The 18888-nt window shown below is 38.4% G+C and overlaps 1 protein-coding gene across 2 annotated transcripts in view; it reads right to left on the bottom strand.

The window, feature by feature from the left end:
* Nucleotides 1–316: 316 nt before the first annotated feature.
* OLFM3 (olfactomedin 3) overlaps nucleotides 317–18888 on the bottom strand; it is a 395228-nt gene continuing 376656 nt past the window's right edge. For both annotated transcript variants that reach the window (XM_073593019.1, XM_073593018.1), the window contains exon 6: nucleotides 317–16889. In XM_073593019.1, the coding sequence (XP_073449120.1) occupies nucleotides 16212–16889 (678 nt within the window). In that variant the 3' untranslated portion in view covers nucleotides 317–16211. The remainder of the gene's footprint in view (nucleotides 16890–18888) is intronic.

The following is an 18888-nucleotide window of genomic DNA, read 5'->3' as shown; positions in this document are numbered from 1 at the left end:
AGGATGCAGAGAAGAGTTTGCTAGAAAACCTGACTAAGCATATGTGACTTTCTAGTGGCAAGTTTGCGGGTACTTACTATAAATATTTAATAATGTCTTAAAGAGTAAGTGCACCCTTCACTTTTACCTTAAAATAAAGTACTCCACCCTTATTCTACCCAGGTGTGCACTTACACCCATCCCACCACGGCTTGCAATACTGTTTACATTCCTTGTTTGCTGGCCTCTTCTGCACATTTTATTCCAATAGACTTCTATGTGATTTCCTCCAGATTGTCTACTGCTTTGAAAGACAGTCCCATAGAAAGCCATGGTGATTTATTTAAACAGGGCAAAGAAAATTTTGTGGATGGATCTTAACAACATTGTAGTTGACCGTGTTGGAAGGACTACAGGCATCATAGGTGGGGGAGGGTGGGTTACTCTATGTTAGGTAAAGGTGGGCAAAAAAGGATAAGTGCACTTTGTCTGAAACCTTTAAAAGTAAAAGGTATTGGAAACATCATTGTTGACATTTTTGAAAAAGGATGTTGTTGCCTGGCTATTATACTGATCCACTCGGGTTGATTATGAAAGGCAAATAGGCTGTTCACTTTGCAAGGGAAGTTGATCTTGCAAGAAAATTTGATCGAGAGCTTAGTGAATGAGTTGAAGCGCTGCTTGCTGCACCTCGATCAGTCAATCATGCAGCAAAATTCTGCATTTTTTCTTCGCACCTAATATTGTATTCTCTGAAAAGTGAAACTTCACCACAATTACTAATGTCCGGGGCAATTTCCCTTGCAAAGTGTACAGTTTATTTGCCTTTAGTAAATCAAGATTTGAGTCATTGACATCAGACGAGTGTGTAAGTCAGGAATGTCAGAGTGCAGGTCAGGAATGCCAGATGAAAGTAAGAAGTCCTTATCTACATACTTGTTTTAGGTGAGAGTACTGAAGGCAGGGGACAGAATTACAGCCAGACACCTAAAATTTTGCAGAATGGGAAATTGACAATTGCAGACTTCATTTCTCTCTCAAGAACAGTGTCATTTGGAAAGCACCTTTTGGCACTCATTGGTAAAATAGCATTGACATGCATTTCTAGGCTTAACCTTTTTTATTTTCAGTTTTGAATAGAGTAGGAAAGGGTTAAAGCCTTTCTCAAATTGCTATTGTTCTCTGTGTCCCCATTGGGGAGAAAAACCCCTCTATTTTTACAAGTGACCATTATCACCAAAAAAAAGGAGGTGAGAGGAAATCCAAATTGATAGAATGATCCCCAGAAAACATTTGAGTAAAAATCTTCCATTAGGGACACGTGTTTCAAGAACAAGAGGGGAAATCCCCTTACTTTTGGAGAGAGGGTATAACCTGACAGGAGTTTTACCTCTTCCATATTCCTTGTCTATACATATGCTTTAAAAAACAGAAAACCAGACATGGGCCTTAGAAGCTTAAAACAACAAAGTAATGTGATTGAAACTAAAACATTGTCAAAATGATCTATTAATTTCCAAAATCCTTGCTAACCTGATTTTGTGAAGCAAATGGATGTAAGCTTGGAAATGTAATCTTCCAGTCATGGGGATGAGTACTTGATGGTGCATGTGGAAAGCCTTATGAACCTGTCCTTCTTTATCTGTCTTTCCATTATGTTCTAATTATCTGAGTGCATGGAAAGCCATGGAAACACCGAAAAACTTACTCAACTGTACTTATAAATGCTTACAAGTATATTGAGTCTTTTAGGCTAATTTACTAAAGTAGTTGCAATACTTTACATAATAAACTATCTGAATATTCACCTCAAATATCCAATAACGCGAAAAGAAAATTTCTGTTTACTTATGTCATCTGCACATATTGAGGTATGCAAAGTGAACAACACTTAAGCTAGCCATACATGGATCGAAATTCATCTGATTCTGAAGAGCTGGTGTAGAGGGTGCAGATCAGCTGGGAATGAAGATGTCCAAAAAGTTAGAGGGGTTTTAAAACTAGGCAATGGGGGGAGGGTCCAGAGCTAGAGATAGTCAGCACAGAACATATTTCAGAGGGTAGTATTGGGGGCATTAGTGGTAGGTTGACCAAAGCACATAAACCCAAGGTAAGTATAGTAGCAAGTCCTAGTTGCAATCTCGGATCACCCAATAAGAGGAAAATATGCAACCAGTCTAAACTACGTGGCATGTTCACCAATGCCAGGAGCCTGGCGGACAAGATGGGTGAACTAGAGATACTGTTGTACGAGGAGAATTTGGATTTTGTGGGAATTTCAGAGACCTGGTTCAACAGCTCTCATGATTGACTGGCAAACATTCAAGGGTATACCCTTTATCGCAAGTATAGAGAGGGTAAAAAAGGGGGAGGGGTATGCCTATATATCAAGAATAATGTACAAGTGAATGTGAGAGATGACATCACTAAGGGATCTAGGGAGGAGGTGGAATCCTTATGGGTGGAGCTCCAAAGGGATGAAGCTAAGGGGAAAATAATACAGGGTGTATGCTATAGGCCCCCTAACCTGAGGGAGGAAGGGGAGACAGATCTCCTATCACAATTTGGATTAGCAGCAAGGATGGGAAGTGTTATCATAATGGGGGATTTTAACTATCCAGACATAGACTGGGCGGAGGGAACCATGCATTCATCTAAGGTTCGCCAGGTCCTAAATGTCTTACAGGACAATTTTATGGGTCAGATGGTAGACGCACCAACTAGAAATAAAGCGTTACTGGATCTACTGATTACCAACAATACAGACCTGATCAAGGATGTGGAAATACACGGGCAATTTAGGTAACAGCGATCACAGGTCAATTGGCTTCAGTATAAATCACACAAATAGGAAACATAAGGGGAATACAAACACTGATTTTGAAAAGAGACAACTTCCCTAAACTACGAGCCTTGCTAGAAGGCATAAATTAGGGATAACATTTTAGGAACAAAGCACACAGAGGAGAGATCGGTTTGCTTTAAGAGCATATTAAATAAGGGCATTAGCCAATGCATCCCATTGGGTAATAAATTTAAAAGAGCGAACAAAAGTCCTGGATAGCTTAACTCCAATGTAAAAATGCATATAAAAGCAAAGGAAAAGGCCTTCAAAAAATACAAGGTTGAGGGATCATCATCAGCATTCAGACTTTATAAAAAATGCAACAAGAAATGTAAGGGTGCAATAAGGACGGCTAAGATAGAACATGAAAGACACATAGCGGAGGAGAGCAAAAATAAATCCCAAGACATTTTTTAAGTATGTAAACAGTAAAAAAGGGAGGACAGACCATATTATCCCCATAAAGACTGAGGAAGGATGTCTGGTTACAAAGGATGGGGAGATGGCCAAGGTATTGAATTTATTCTTCTCCTCAGTCTTCACGAGGGAATCGGGGGGGGCTTCAGTAACCAAAACTGCAGTGTTTATCCTCATGACACATCACAGGAAGCACCTCCATGGTTAACAGAGAACAGAATTAAAATTAGACTTGGGAAACTTAACATTAATAAATCACCGGGACCAGATGGCTTGCTTACTACTTAGGGAACTCAGTCAAGTATTTGCCAGACCATTGTTCCTAATTTTTACTGACAGTCTACTGACTGGAATGGTACCAGCTGATTGGAGAAAAGCCAATGTAGTACCAATATTTAAAAAGGGGTCAAAATACATCCCTGGGAATTACAGACCAGTTAGCCTAACATCAATAGCATGTAAACTCTTGGAGGGGATGATAAGGAACTATATACAAGATTTTAGTAATGAGAACGGTATCATTAGCAGTAATCAGCATGGATTCATGAAGAATCGTTTTTGCCAAACCAATCTATTAACCTTCTATGAGAAGATGAGTTGCCATCTAGATAAAGGAAGGCCCGTAGACGTGGTGTTTCTGGATTTTGCAAAAGCATTTGACACAGTTCTCCATAAACGTTTACTGTACAAAATATGGTCCGTTGGCATAGGGTGAGTACATGGATTGAAAACTGGCTACAAGGGCAAGTTCAGAGGGTGGTGATAAATGGGGAGTACTCGGAATGGTCAGGGGTGGGTAGTGGGGTCCCCCAGGGTTCTGTGCTGGGACCAATCCTATTTAATTTGTTCATAAACGACCTGGAGGATGGGGTAAACAGTTCAATCTCTGTATTTGCAGACAATACTAAGCTAAGCAGGGCAATAACTTCTCTGCAGGATGTGGAAACCTTGCAAAAAGATCTGACCAAATTAATTGGGTGGGTAACTACATGGCAAATAAAGTTAAATGTAGAAAAATGTAAAATAATGCATTTGGGTGGCGAAAATATGAATGCAATCTATACACTGGGGGGAGAACCTCTGGGGGAATCTAGGATGGAAAAGGACCTGGGGGTCCTAGTAGATGATAGGCTCAGCAATGGCATGCAATGCCAAGCTGCTGCTAACAAAGCAAACAGAATATTGGCATGCATTAAAAAGGGGATCAACTCCAGAGATAAAATGATAATTCTCCCACTCTACAAGACTCTGGTCCGACCACACCTAGAGTATGCTGTCCAGTTCTGGGCACCAGTCCTCAGAAAGGATGTACTGGAAATGGAGCGAGTACAAAGAAGGGCAACAAAGCTAATAAAGGGTCTGGAGGATATTAGTTACGAGGAAAGGTTGCGAGCACTGAACTTATTCTCTCTGGAGAAGAGACGCTTGAGAGGGGATATGATTTTAATATACAAATACCATACTGGTGACCCCACAACAGGGATAAAACTTTTTTGCAGAAGGGAGTTTAACAAGACTCACGGCCACTCATTAAAATTAGAAGAAAAGAGGTTTAACCTTAAATTATGTAGAGGGTTCTTTACTGTAAGAGCGGCAAGGATGTGGAATTCCCTTCCACAGGCGGTGGTCTCAGCGGGCAGTTGCTCCATGTATGTGCTAGCTGGTTGTACACAAGTTGATCTACGGCCAGATTGTGCCTACTTACTAAGCATATTTGCTGCATATAATGCACATACTGTATATTCCATAGTACTTGAACCCACAAAATATGCATTACTATACATTACTATATTATTGTATACTGCTTTTCTACACACAGTATATAGACATATCACTAAACCTTCACTTGATTCTACCTTAAAGAAGATCTTCATTTAAATAGTTGAGAACTACTTTTCAACCCGCAACTGTTGAGACAATGAACACCTTGGTAGGGAGTGTTTAAAGTGCAACATAGGGTATACAGTGCAGCATTCAAGATTTTATGAGGAACAATGTAGTGTATAGACTTCAGTGATCATGATTATGCAAGATATAACTTAGCCTATAAAGCGGAGCAGTCAAAACTGTAGAATGTACAACACAGTGGGGGAGATTTACTAAAACTGGTGCACTCACAATCTGGTGCAGCTGTGCATGGTAGCCAATCAGCTTCTAACCTCAGCTTGTTCAATTAAGCTTTGGCAAAAAACCTGGAAGTTGATTGGTTTCTATGCAGAGTTGCACCAGATTTTGCACTCTCCATCCTTAGTAAATAATCCCCAGTGTACACAGTGCAGTGGTCAGGTCTCTATAGCATAATGAGTATAGCATTCAGGAGTATGCAACATACAATATTGCATATTCAATGAGTAATCATAGCTATGTAATGTACAACATAGCGTAAACAGTGCAGTGGTCAGGTCTGTGTACTGTACAACATACCATAGGGTACAGCAGTAAGTACTGCATAACATACAACATTGTAGATAGATGTTTAGTAGTCAGGACTGTGTGGTCCGTATGCTCCTTACATTAGTGGGCAGTTCCTAGTGCTCCCTTACATTAGTTGTCAGTTCTCAATTTTCCCCTTACAGTGGTGTTCAGCACTCAGTGCCCCACTTGCATTGATTATTAGTTCTCAGTGCCCCCTTACATTGATGGCCACTGCTTAAACTGTGGGAAAGCTGGGTAATCTCACCAGGACCTAGGTGAGTGTGACATAATATGGGGTTGTAAACCTCAGACATGAAATATGAACAAAGAATATCCTTCTATAGTGTGTACTTGTCTCAATTAAGAGCACTAAGTGTAATTTCTGTCTGCTGCTTCATTCATCTGCTTCTGACATCACTTCTGACACCAAGAGAAAAAATATGACAGCAGAGGGATCTCCAGCTGACTGACAGCCTAAGCTCTGTTCCTGTATGTGAAGAGGGCGTCCCTTCCCTCCAATCAGCTCTTAGACCTCTCCTCACTGAGCTCTGCAGAGTGTAATTTCAGCTCTCCACCCCTTTTGTTTCTGTCAGCTCAGGCAAGCTTTAATAAATTCTGAACTTCTGGGTGTAGAGAAGACTGCAGATGTACAGGTACAACTTATGTAGGAGGATTTGTTTCATCTCTGTGTATCACCTGAGGCCAGTCGCTTCACTGGGTATAAAATAAGGGTTCACAACCACTTTTTAACCTATGTATTTCAGTTTATCACAGGCCCAGGCTTCTGCATGTGTTTAGTAAATACGGAAGGTTCCTCCATGAAGAGATATTATTGACCTTTTCGTAATTTTTTTGGTTACAACTTATGTTATTTTTACTGGTCAACATATTGACTTTCCTGCCTTTCTGTTTTGTAATAAATATTATACATAAAATGTGCATTCTTCTGTATGTCATTGTAATGTTTTTTACGCATATATTATATGTAAAAATGTTCCTCACACATAAATACAAATATACTAAACATAAAAACCTGTTAATAAAACATTACGTTAAAAAATGAAGATTTGAGTGATGTTCAAAGAATTTGATTCTTCAAAGGAATCTTAAATCCCAGTGAGAGAAAAACACTAATATTTAATCCATAGCATCTTTCAAGAAGTTATAAATGCATCAAAATCCTACATGTACTGCTCTTTGCCTTTAGAACCGATCAGCTTTTCATCTGTAACAAGACCTGCATCACCTATTTAAATACTGCAGCTAAAAGTACAGATGAGCATAGAATACAAATTCTATTGATTTTGTTTCAGAGTCTTTGTCTTTTCATTGTATCGCTCTCTGCATACTGAGCTTTGTTTCTCCCTATGCTTGTAGAAGCTATTTAAATTAGTTTTGGCATTTTTTGGAGATGGAGTACATACTTAATGATTCTATTTAGGAAATAAATATAACTCCCTATTTATGTATAACTGACAGCAAATTATGTATATATCACTTTACAGAGTCTGTATTCTATACCACTAATTGCATTAATACAGGAAAAGAGATTCTCAAGCAAAGTCGGTTACAGGCAATTCCTAGTTTTCTTTCAGCAAGGTTGAAAATGTAATGCTAAGTTTTGTTGTTCCATATAAAGACCTACTGGGGTTTACAATGGTAAATATGTGTGTACAGTATACAGGATACAGAATATTAATGTTTTCTGAACATACATACAATCTTTCCTAAATATACACTCAATGGAATTCAGGATAACAGTAGTATATGCATATTATCAGATGTTATATCAATTGCTGAATCTATAATAGTCACACTTAACAAAATGTTCTAATGTGCATTTTTGTGCCCCCCCCCCTTTTTATTATATTCATAAAAGCTACTGTAATTCTAACATGACAACAGTTCTGAAATTAAACAAGATGATGTAGAATCCTCCGCTCAAAGAGGGGCTTAAACCAGAGTGCTTGTGTCTCATTACCTCCAGGAAGAGAAGACGCCCAGGTGCTGGCTAAATGCTGATGCAAGTAGATGAGAACAAGAAGACCTGGACAGCCGCACACCTATACAAAAATAGTTGACGCGTTTCACACTTACACCAAGTACTTACTCATGAGTAAGCACTTGGTGTAAGTGCGAAACGCATCAGCTACTTTTGTACCACCCCACAGTCGTGTTTTGTGTACCCCATGATCCTGTATTTTGAATAAAAAGACGGATTTATCCATTCCGGTGTGCGGCTGTCCAGGTCTTCTTGTTCTCTTCTAATGACAACAGTTCTCTGTGGGGCATCAAAAGTGCAAAAATCCCTTTCATCCTTTGCTGTTGTGAAAGCTGTGAAGCAGATTATATAATTAAGGTATCTTGTGACCCGAGTGTTGTTTTTGTGGTTTTGCACTCCTCTAAAAATGATACAATGTGAAGTGCTCATTTGTAGTTTCTCAACGCACATTGTTATTCCTATTATGAAAGTATGTATAAGTATTGTAATACTTGAAAGCCCAGCTATAGCATGAATGATCTTGAATTGCCAGCACTGCCCTCATGCTTGCTGTGCCAGGATTAAGTAAAATGAGTAGGACATTTTAAAATTCAGTACCAAAAAATGTCTTTAAAGTTAACTTCTCATGGGAGGAGAACTGCTGCACCAGATGTTCACATTCTATTGACATAGGGGTTGATTTACTAAAAGTAAAAGGGGAGTTGTACTTTGCAAGGGAATTTTACACAGCTCTTAGTGAATGCGGCGAAATTTCACTTTGCAAAGAATACGTAATCATGTGCTAGGAAAAAGAACTGTGATTGGACAATCAAAGACAACAGAGTTTCACTTCATTCACTAAGTTCTGGGAAGAATTCTTTTGCAACGTGAACAGTAATTTTGCCTTTATTAAATAAACCCCACAACCACCATTTGGGGACTGCATAGCCTTGAGTCCAATCAGCTGTAAAAACTAAATTTTGAAAGATTAGGCTCAGCAGCCTTTTACTGTATACATATTTTGCTTGTTTGCAGCTGCAAACCTGTGAAAAGAATACAGAGGTTGAAATGGTTGTTACTATGCAGGCTTTGTTAGCTGCAGACTGCAGTGGTAATGGTCACTGACACTGGTGCTATGATGATGAAAACCCCTGACCAGGAAGAAGGACTCCGTGAGCTACATTTTCAAACAGAAACTGCGCAGGGTAAGTAATGCAATGTGAAAATATGAAGCTTGAGCTGGGCTTATACATAAACACATAGGCACACATTTGGGCCTACATGAATGTTTGCAAGCCTATTTGATGTACAATGTTAGTTACTTTCTATGCATATATTGTATGATACCAAATACTCTATCCTCCAGCAGTGATATGGTTAAACGCTTAACTAGCAAATATCACGAAACATATCACAATCAAATTGGGAAATTTAAAAACAATTTATGCTTGAGAATGGTAGGCATGGTTCCTTTACACTGATGTTAGTACAACAGAATAAGGCAAAAAAGGTTCAGTTCAACTGTGCCCACTATGGCCCTAGGTTTCGTGTCACACATCATGAAATGGTTCTTGATTAAATCTGTAGGAACTTCTCACCGTCCAAACATTTGTAGACACTCCCCTTTTTTATTTAACTTTCGTTTTTAGTTTTAATACAACGCCACTTTATTGTAATGTACATAGAAACAACCTCAGTGTTTCAGATCATTTTTTTTCACATATCACATATTCTTCTACAAGACTGAATACAAATGTGGTAGAGCCGTCTCTTGTCCATATTTGAAGTCATTCATTAGAATACAATTGGGCAGTTTTCCTTCACAGACCAAATTTCTGAAAAATAGAAATTCACTGATGCTGTTTAATCAAGTAGATATGCAGCAGTCCAGGGTTCAGGCAGTGTTCTTCAGTCTCAGGTCGAATGGAGATGAGTAAGTCAACTGACCATCAGTAGAAGCTCCTTAGTAGCAGAAGCCTTTGTAGAAATTCTCACCACAGGGCTGCACTGCATCATTAATGACTTCTTTAAGATAGTTCATACTGGTAGTAAGAACATCATTATGAACTGTAAGGAGTTCTGTAAAGACTAGCCTGTTACCACCACAGAGAGCAGAGAAAATATACAAGACACACACTGATGAAGAGTGGGTCATAGAGCAGTATGAATGCAAAACCAGGAGAACATAGAGTACCGAAAAACAAATAAAAGATTAGCAATGCACATAATAAGACATATAACAACATACAATAAAACACTAAAGCACATGAAATGAATAATTACACAAACATTATTATTAAAAACTGGAAAATAATGTAAAATGAAATGTCAATAAAAAATTCCCTTTAGACAGCTGAGGCTGGTGGGTTTTTCTTTTGGGGGGGTGGCAGCAAACAATCCCCCCAGGTGGCTGGCCGGCAGCGCAGCACTACCTCCCCCCACCCTGGGCAGCCTGAAGTCCGGCACTTACCCAATCTAGGTGGCAGGCTGTTGTGTCCTCCAGCATTGTCCTTGTGGGGTGGGGGGGTGTGGGCAGTGACTCCGCTGTCTGCTACTCCAGCGGTTTCCTCCACCGTGCATCTCCTCTCTCTTCTGCCTAAGCGCTAGGCATCCAAAAGGATCACCTGACGCTTTGGCCAATTGGGAAACAGGTCTCACAACCTGCCTCCTGATTGGCAGGGAGGAACTTTAGTGTGAAAATAGCGAAAATTCTTTTGCTATCATCACATAACTGGGTGAGCTTGGAGCGCAGTGCTCTGCACTCTTAGTCTGCCCTTTTTTGAAGCCTATTAGAGCCTCTGGCTCTAATGAAGTGCTTAAAAAAAACTCCCACCCGCACTGGAAAACGTAGTCCGGTGCCCTGATATGTAGATCAGGTGGCGGACAATGGATAGGGGGTGACACCTGTGTGCCCTCTATGGATGGGCTGCCACTGCCTTCAGAACTGTTACTTGGTCAATCAAAAATAATTGAACTTATTTTTATATTCTGCTAAAGTAAATGCCTAAAATCTTTATATTAAAATCCCATCAAACCCTGCACTTCAGATAAAATGTGAAATCAGGCTGAAATTGGAAACAGTTGTGTAAAAAGCTGTATTTTCTGGCATTGGGGTGGCTCTTCTCATTTTCCTCATGTATGCTATTCTCTGTTTAGTACTGTTAGTAAAATGCACACGGTGCATCAAAAGTTAGAAAATAAAGTAAAACCTATTATTTTTTTTACACCAGGCAGAGAAGCAGTTTACTTGCCACCTGAATTCATGTTGTTCACAGTTTAGAAAAAGAGCAAATGAATGTGCCGCTATGGCAACCCTTTACCAATAATATCCTTCCTGGCCATTGAACTGTGGTCAGGTAACTTAGAAGGGCCAATAATAAGGGTTTTCTTATGTATCAGTCCTCTCTAAAAAAAGTCAGGGTTCCAAACATCTTTTGGTCAGAGTGTGTTGGAGACTTAGGGACAGCGAGAGCTTAGATAGGGAGAGCTGACAGAGTGTTTTCAGGGAGACTGTTGCTTATATACTATACAGTGCTGAACAGTGCTCCTGTGTATACAATCCTATACATTGTCTTTCTTGTGTGGGTCAATGACAACTTCAGTTGCTCTTTATTTTTTTCTTTGAAGTTTTATCCTTTTTTTTTTCATTTATTTCACATTTTCTTATTTCTCTTTTATTTTCTATTAGGTTAAAAAATAAGGATGGGTTTTAGGTTTTTAGGGTTTTGGTTTTGGGGTTTAGAATGTTTTAGAATTGGGGTGTAGATTTTATGTTTTTAAGGGAGCTATGTTTTATTGTATTTCATGGTCAGCAGTGTGAAATAGTTCTTGACACAGGAAAAGCTTTGATTTGTTTGCAGTACACCACTGCATACAATTATAATGCACCAAACCACCACATTCTTAAGTACACCAAAGCCTTACATCCTCAACCCTTCTGTTGCAATGGCTGTTATTAAAGCTAGGCAATCCCCTGTATTCATCATGTCTGGGAGTCCTAAAGGGAGGAGCAGAAATTCTTCTTGAGCAGCTACTAGGGGATGACCAGGTTCTGCATCCACAAGACAAAACAGTGGCCAGGACACACCTTTGAGAAGTAGGGCATGTCTGCCATTTCTTTCTGCCAGTGGGTATATTATGCGGTCTACACAATATTTCATTTTTTTTGTCTGAATACACACTCATTTTTATTTCTTGATAAAACCTGTCTGGTCCCTCTCTCTCTTAAATTGTGGCTTGGTAAAAAGGCTTACAAAATGTGCATCAGGTTTGTACAATATTTCTGGCTATTGTCTCTAAAATAATACTCACTCATTTTATCTCATGATAAAAACTGACCTGGTCTCTCTCTCACTGAACGTGGGGCCTACTACAGTTGTTCACTATAGTGTGCATTGAGTCTGTAAAATTTCCAGCTATTGTATCTGAAATACTACACACTAATCTTTATTTCCTGAAAAACTACCTGATTTCTCCCTCTTACATTACTGCCTTGTAAAAAGGCTTACTTACTGTTTGAGTCTATATAATATTGCTGGCTTTTGTCTCTGAAATTATACACCAACTTTTAGTTAGTAATACATCCTACCTAGGCTATATACTGCTCACTGAGTCTGTATAGTATTTAATAATACTTAGTATTTCAGGTTGTCTTCTCTGAAATAATACACTCCAATTTTTTTTCACAATACAACCTGCCTGGTCTCTCCCATTAAACTTGTGGCCTACTAAAGCTGCAGACATAGCATGCATTGAGTCTATACAAATTTTCTGGGTTTCATCTCTGAGATACCACACTTAAATTTTTATTTTATGATAAAACCTGCCTGGTGACTCCACCTTACTTTGCAGCCTAGTAAAAATGCTTACATACATATTGAGTCCTTACAATATTTCTGACTGTCCTCTTTGAAATAATACACTTATATTTTTATTTAACGATAACACCTTCCTTGTCTCTCCCTCTTAAACTGTGACCTAGTAAAACTGCTTGCATACTGTGCAGTGAGTCTGTACAATATTTCTGACTTTTCCAGAAAATTCTAATTATACATGTCCTCCATGTCAATGCTCACCTATGTCCTTTATTTGACAATCCCTTGCTTATTATACGACTTTGAAACAGTCAGAATCGTTTTTTAAGATTCAGCTTCTCCCTATAGATGTCATTAGGGTTTGTAGTACGTTTTCCAAACATAGGCAAATTTGCTAATTTTTAGTAATCAGCTGGCAGCAGGAGAGAACAGCACAGGGTGATCCTCTCCAGCAATAGGTAGGATGGAATAAGGTAACATAGAAAATTAAATAAATGGTGTTAACTTCCTTTGAAGGATTGTTACATTGGTATATGGGATGACAAGAACAGATAAACTACAAAGTTGAGTACACTGTATTCTAAATATTTTGCAGGTAAATCAGGTTAAACACATGGATTTCAACTGCACATTTTATTTGTTTGCTTGAGGTCTGCTTTAGGCATACCAAATGGATTGCTTAATTACTATATCTTGCCACAAAATGAAAGAAAAGGAAGCTGATTTATCATAAAAAAAAAGATTTATCATCAAATTTACAGAGATCAGCTAGCTTTCTAGATTTTAAAATCCTAGTGCAGATAGATCTCTATCACAGTCACAATATTAATACCACATGCTGGTTACTTTCTCACAGTCTCAATGCGTTATTAGAGTCGATGTGATTAATAGACCAAATAATTGTCCATCGTTATGACTTATTAGTGGAGGCGGCTCCAGGGTTTAATAATTAAGAGATAATTAGACTTGCCAGCAATGTATTTAGTGATATGATAAAGGAGTAAAGGGAGGTCCAAGTTTATTTACTCTTTTATGTTTCTGCTAGCACCTGGGAATGAATTACACTTATCTCTCAAAGAAACAAAACACTGCTCATTTTTTTTCTAGTTGTGGTATTAGAACACACTTACTCTTATTTTAAGTGAAAAATGTGATGCTTGGATTGTTTACATGTTATAGAGGTCTTAGGACTAAGAATGAGTCATTGGATCCTCAATTGCTTTATAAAACACAGAGAGCTGATGAAGAATAGCAATGAGGGAATCTGCCTGGGTTTGGTTTGTGAAAAGTTTCACAAACCTTGTGTGAAGTTTGAAAATCTGTGGCAAACCCAATTGAAGTCTATGAGATGCTAATCTTGTTATTCAATTTTTAGGGAAGCAAGCTATTGCCAAACAATTCCACTGGAATCCAGATATCACCAAGACATGTACCATTGTGAAAATTAAGAAAATTAAAAAAAAAAAACATCTCTCTACTTTTACAGAGGTGTCGGCTGTCCCTAAAACACAATGACATTAAGGCTTTGTGAGTCCATCTTTTTACAGAAAGCGATCAGAGTTATTTCAAGAATTGCTCTCACAGGATTTTGCTGCATCATTTTGATACATTTGTTGAAAGGACATTTATTTAGCACTATTAGTTTATTTATCACAGTTATTACTGAATTATAGGAAGTTGCGCTGATCATTATGTATATATATATATATATATATATATATATATATATATATATATATATATATATATATATATATATATATACAATGGCAGGATGGGCAATTAAATGACAAATTGGATTTCATGTTGACAAATGTTATGTTAATCTAATATTAAAACCTAGTGAGAAAAACAGACTTGTAAAAAAGCTATGAGAAAATGTGTTTAACTGTACACTATACAGCAGTACACAATGCAAAGAAGTGCAAAAGCAAATAAAATTTTGATGTACAAAAAGCAACATAAGAATAATCGAGGGTAGTGTAGCCCCTATTATGCTATAAATCACTTGAAAGGTCACATCTTGAAAAGAGATTTATGAGTTCAAAGGCGAGAAACAAAACTGATAAAATAGATGGGAGATCTCAGATACACTGAAATGTTAGAAAAAATTAATTTGTCTAGCTTGGAAAAAAGTGGATTTGAGTAAGCTAAACACATGTAAATATGTGCACTGTCATTATAATTTTTTGTCAAAGTAACTTTTATTTCTAAAGACTGAAAAAAAGAAGAAATGAAAATAAATACTGGTTGCATTTCATATATCTAATGGCATTAGTTAGAGTTACTTAAAAATAGTATGCAGGTGTTTTGGTCAAGGGAGGACATATGGGTGCTTTTTTTTTAATTTGGAATGTTTCTTCAGTGAGGCAAAACTGGTTGTCATATGTTTTTATCTTCTTTTGGTATAAAACTGCAAGAGTTAAAAGTAGAAGTTGATGGACACTTCTCTGTTTTCGACCTAATTTATTATATTTGCAGATAAAACAAGAACATGGTAATCTAGAAATCTCATATCAAAGTAGACGCTCCTATAGGTTCTTATTGCTGCTTATTTCTAAGTTAGGGATAGCTACTCTCGCTTGCTTTTTGGCCATCAGTACAGGTCGGAAATTTTTTGTCCAATGGGACTGAGAAAGGTGAGTGGTGTAGTACAGTGAAAAGATGGAAAATGTGTCTGATTTTTTAATCTTTTTGTCTGGTTTGGACCATAAGGGAAAAAATTCCAAATAAGAGCACACCGATAAAAACTTTGCAGACGTTATAATCCTTCTCTATTCAAAACAAACAAAAAAATGCGTGAACTCAAATTTAATTACATGTACATACATGTAATACCCCTATATTTCAATTATTTGAAGGCATTAGCTTTGTGATGGTTTGCCTTTCTGACCAATAGGAAAATTCAAAGGGAGAAGCTTTCATAAAATGTAACCTTTTGCTTTACATATGTTTATCATATGCTCTACTGTATTTCAACTGGCTGGGCTTGTGATCTATTTTCTTTATGGTACAGACTAAATATGAATGTTATTAAAATTGTAATACATTTCTGTAACTTAACTGTTCTCTTCTTGACTTTGTAAAGTGCACAATGCAACAGCTCTTCAGATAGATACCAAAATATTTAAAACAGACACATAAGCCACTGTTTGGGAATTACCTTACACATATAAATCTGACCTATTTTATGTATTTAAAAATGTCTTTTATAAATATGAAATGCATCTTTTCGACTAGGCTCTTTATCTTAAAACCTGGATTTTTAAATATGTGTAAATATGGTTTCATGTTTTCCTTTGTGGACTGAGCATGTAAATGATGCGATGTACATTCCTTCTGCATCTGTTTCTTCAGTATCATCATCTCCCCTGAACTCACATTATCCACTACATTGTTGTTTTTTGCAATACTCTACTAGGTATTGCTACAAATATATACTTTATGAAAAGACAGGTTCTTATATGCACTTCTAGTTTGGTGCTCTATACAGCTAAAAAATCAATATAAAAACCAGTTGCCTTCCATAAAACATCTGTAAGCTATACTTAACAGATTGTTAAGTTTTGCATGACCACTGAGATAGGTATGTCAGAAGAGAAAATAAATATGCTGTAACAGAAGGATTATCCGCTAATACATGTGAGATGTCACGTTAGAGTGAGCATAGACGATGTAGACAAACTGGATGGACTAAAGTAGAAAAAACTATATACAGATGAACAAGGGCTCCTCGGTGGAAGGCTGGTTGTGTTGAACTTCACACATCACTGTCCGTTTTAATGATGTGAAAAAGCGTGACATTAAAAAGCACCTGATGTCCATTGTTCCAAGCATACAGGGCACGATCTCGAGCATTGTAATCCAGCATAGATATGTGAAAGTACTGATTATGAAAGGGGATGTCCATATATTCATATGTAGAGGACTTGGTAGAATATGAGTAGTAGACCTTCGCCCCAGTGAGATGGTTGTTGGTGACATACAATGTGCCACAAATCATAAAGGACTCTCCAGCACTCCTCTTAGGATATCCTGTACTCCAGCTTTTTAACACCTCTAATGTATCCTGCCGTAATTGGCTGATAACAATATTGCCAGCGTTCTGGTTGGTAGCATAAACAGCCCATAACCCAAATTCATCAGCCATGAGATCAATGTCAGAGTAGCCACCCCATGTGTAAGGATAGACATTGTTGAATCCAGCATTGTCCAGACTACGTTGGGACAAAATCTTCCCCGTGCTAAAGCTGTACTTAATAATGATGTTGCTTTGGTACTTGTTGAAGTACAGTGACCCATTATACACTAAGTGGCTGGTGCCGGCCCATTTCACCGGTAGTGTGTAAGTCCTTGACTCTGCCCCAGTGACAAAATCTGCCATTGACTTATACTCACGTACAATCTTGCTGGTTGTAAATCCTTCCATGTACCAGACCTGAAAAGATGTAATAAATATGAAGGAAATAAAAATATTGTATTTATTGAGCCTCAGCTGAATCAGCTGCCCCCACTTCTTTTAGACATATATGTTAAGATTTAAATTTCTGCTGCCTTTGAATATCTTATGTTTTTAAATTAAATTATTGCAACAGTTGTTAGCAGGATAAGAAGTAGGAGTTTGCCTGCCAAATGTCATACCTATTCTCACACCTCCATTGGGAAAAGCATATTACCTATTATAATTCCTTGGAATTATTTTGGGTGGTAAATTTAGTGAATTAGAGAATCTGCTACGTGTCTAAAATTAGTGAGCTTCTATGTTTACCTTCTAAAAACTGTGCACTAATGGCTCAGCACTGGGGGGGTTCTGCAGCAGGATAGGAGAAAGAGACCAAAGACAAGAAATACAGCAGACAGATAGGTGAAGACTGATAGAATGCAAGATATAGGGCTCTCCACCTTTCATTCTTTTATGATACAAACCCCACAACATTTTAAGGTGCCCAGAAGAGTTGCTGTTTGTGTTTGGAAAAATGCTAAATTTGACCCAAACATTACAGGTTGGATTCTAAAAGGCTTGATTCAAATTCTGCTGTTCTAGTGCAATGAATTAGAAGCAGAAATGCACACATAATTACGCATGCAACTCTGTACAATGTTAAATTATATACTAGTGCAGGGCTGGTTTATAAGTTGGTAATGTATTGCCACCAATATCACATAGAAAGCCCAGATGTGGGGGGTATGTAGTAATAAAAGTAAAAAAAAAAAAAAGTATAGCGTGGGGTTCCCCTTTAGTATTACAACCAGACCCTTATCCAGGCATGCAGCCTGGGTGCTCTGAGGGCAGAAGACATCCAACCCTTCCAGGCCACAATTCTTTCAATATTGGAGAGTACCCTGCAAGAAAGGTGTGGTAAGCCCCCCCCCCCCTTTGCAAAGAACAAATTTGTCTGAATGGGACAAGGATCTCTTACTCACCTATGTGTGCCCTAAAAAGGAGCTGGGGGAATGCAGGGGACTTCTGTTGGAATCTGAAAACATTCTTTAGGATAAGGGCGCAACCAGATACCTGCTCCCTCCCAGGGTAATGAGTGCAAGTGTACTTACGTTCCCTCAAAGAGTTAAAAGAACAAACACACACATACACCAAAAAAAAATCATCAAATAAATCACACCAGCTATTAAAATATAATTTCCCCAGAAGTAAAAGAGCATCAATCAGAGCCAGGGCCACTAATAAGCCAGTACAACCAGTCCTGTTGTACTGGGCCCAGGCCCCATCAGCTAAACAGGTGGGGCCCAGTGCAGCTATATTGTTAATTTCTGCCTAAATTAATAAATTAATTTTACTAGACCACACCCTCACTCCTACTTGCCTACCAGGGCTTAAATTAAATTTCCCTAGGACCCATCAGGTTAACAGAAGGTCCCAGGAGGTGGGAGCAGGGGAACTTTTTTCATTTTCAGGGTGTAGACAGATAAAGTCAGTGCTGTTTTTCTGCTGTACTCAAGTGGGTAGGTGGGTTGTAGGCGTGGTTGGGGGGGGGGGGGGCCTGTCAGGAGGGCTGTATGGTGCCCTATGATTTCTAACAACGGCCCAGATTACAGCATCCAGAGAGGCAATCCACATCATTTAAAGTGTCCAGCGAGGTAATCCACAATCATCACGGCATCTAATGAGGTAATCTATGTCAGACACAATGAGTGATTGTAAAGTCTCCTTTTTTAGTTAAAAATAACAAACATGTCATACCTACCCGCCCTATGTAGTGGTTTTGCACAGAGCTGCACAGATCCTCCTCTTCTCGGGTCCCTCTTCAGCTCTCCTGGCCTCTCCCTCCTGTTGAGTGCCCCCACAGCAAGCAGTTTGATATGGGGCCACTGGAGCTGAGCCACAGCTCTGTGTGTCCATTCAGATACGGAGCCATGGTTTGACCTTGCTCCCTTTGTATCCTCATTGGCTCACTGACTTTGATTGACAGCAGCGGGAG

Source organism: Aquarana catesbeiana, linkage group LG07 (assembly GCF_042186555.1).
Source record: "Aquarana catesbeiana isolate 2022-GZ linkage group LG07, ASM4218655v1, whole genome shotgun sequence".
Lineage (NCBI taxonomy): Eukaryota > Metazoa > Chordata > Amphibia > Anura > Ranidae > Aquarana > Aquarana catesbeiana.
This window is presented reverse-complemented; position numbering and strand designations above follow the sequence as displayed.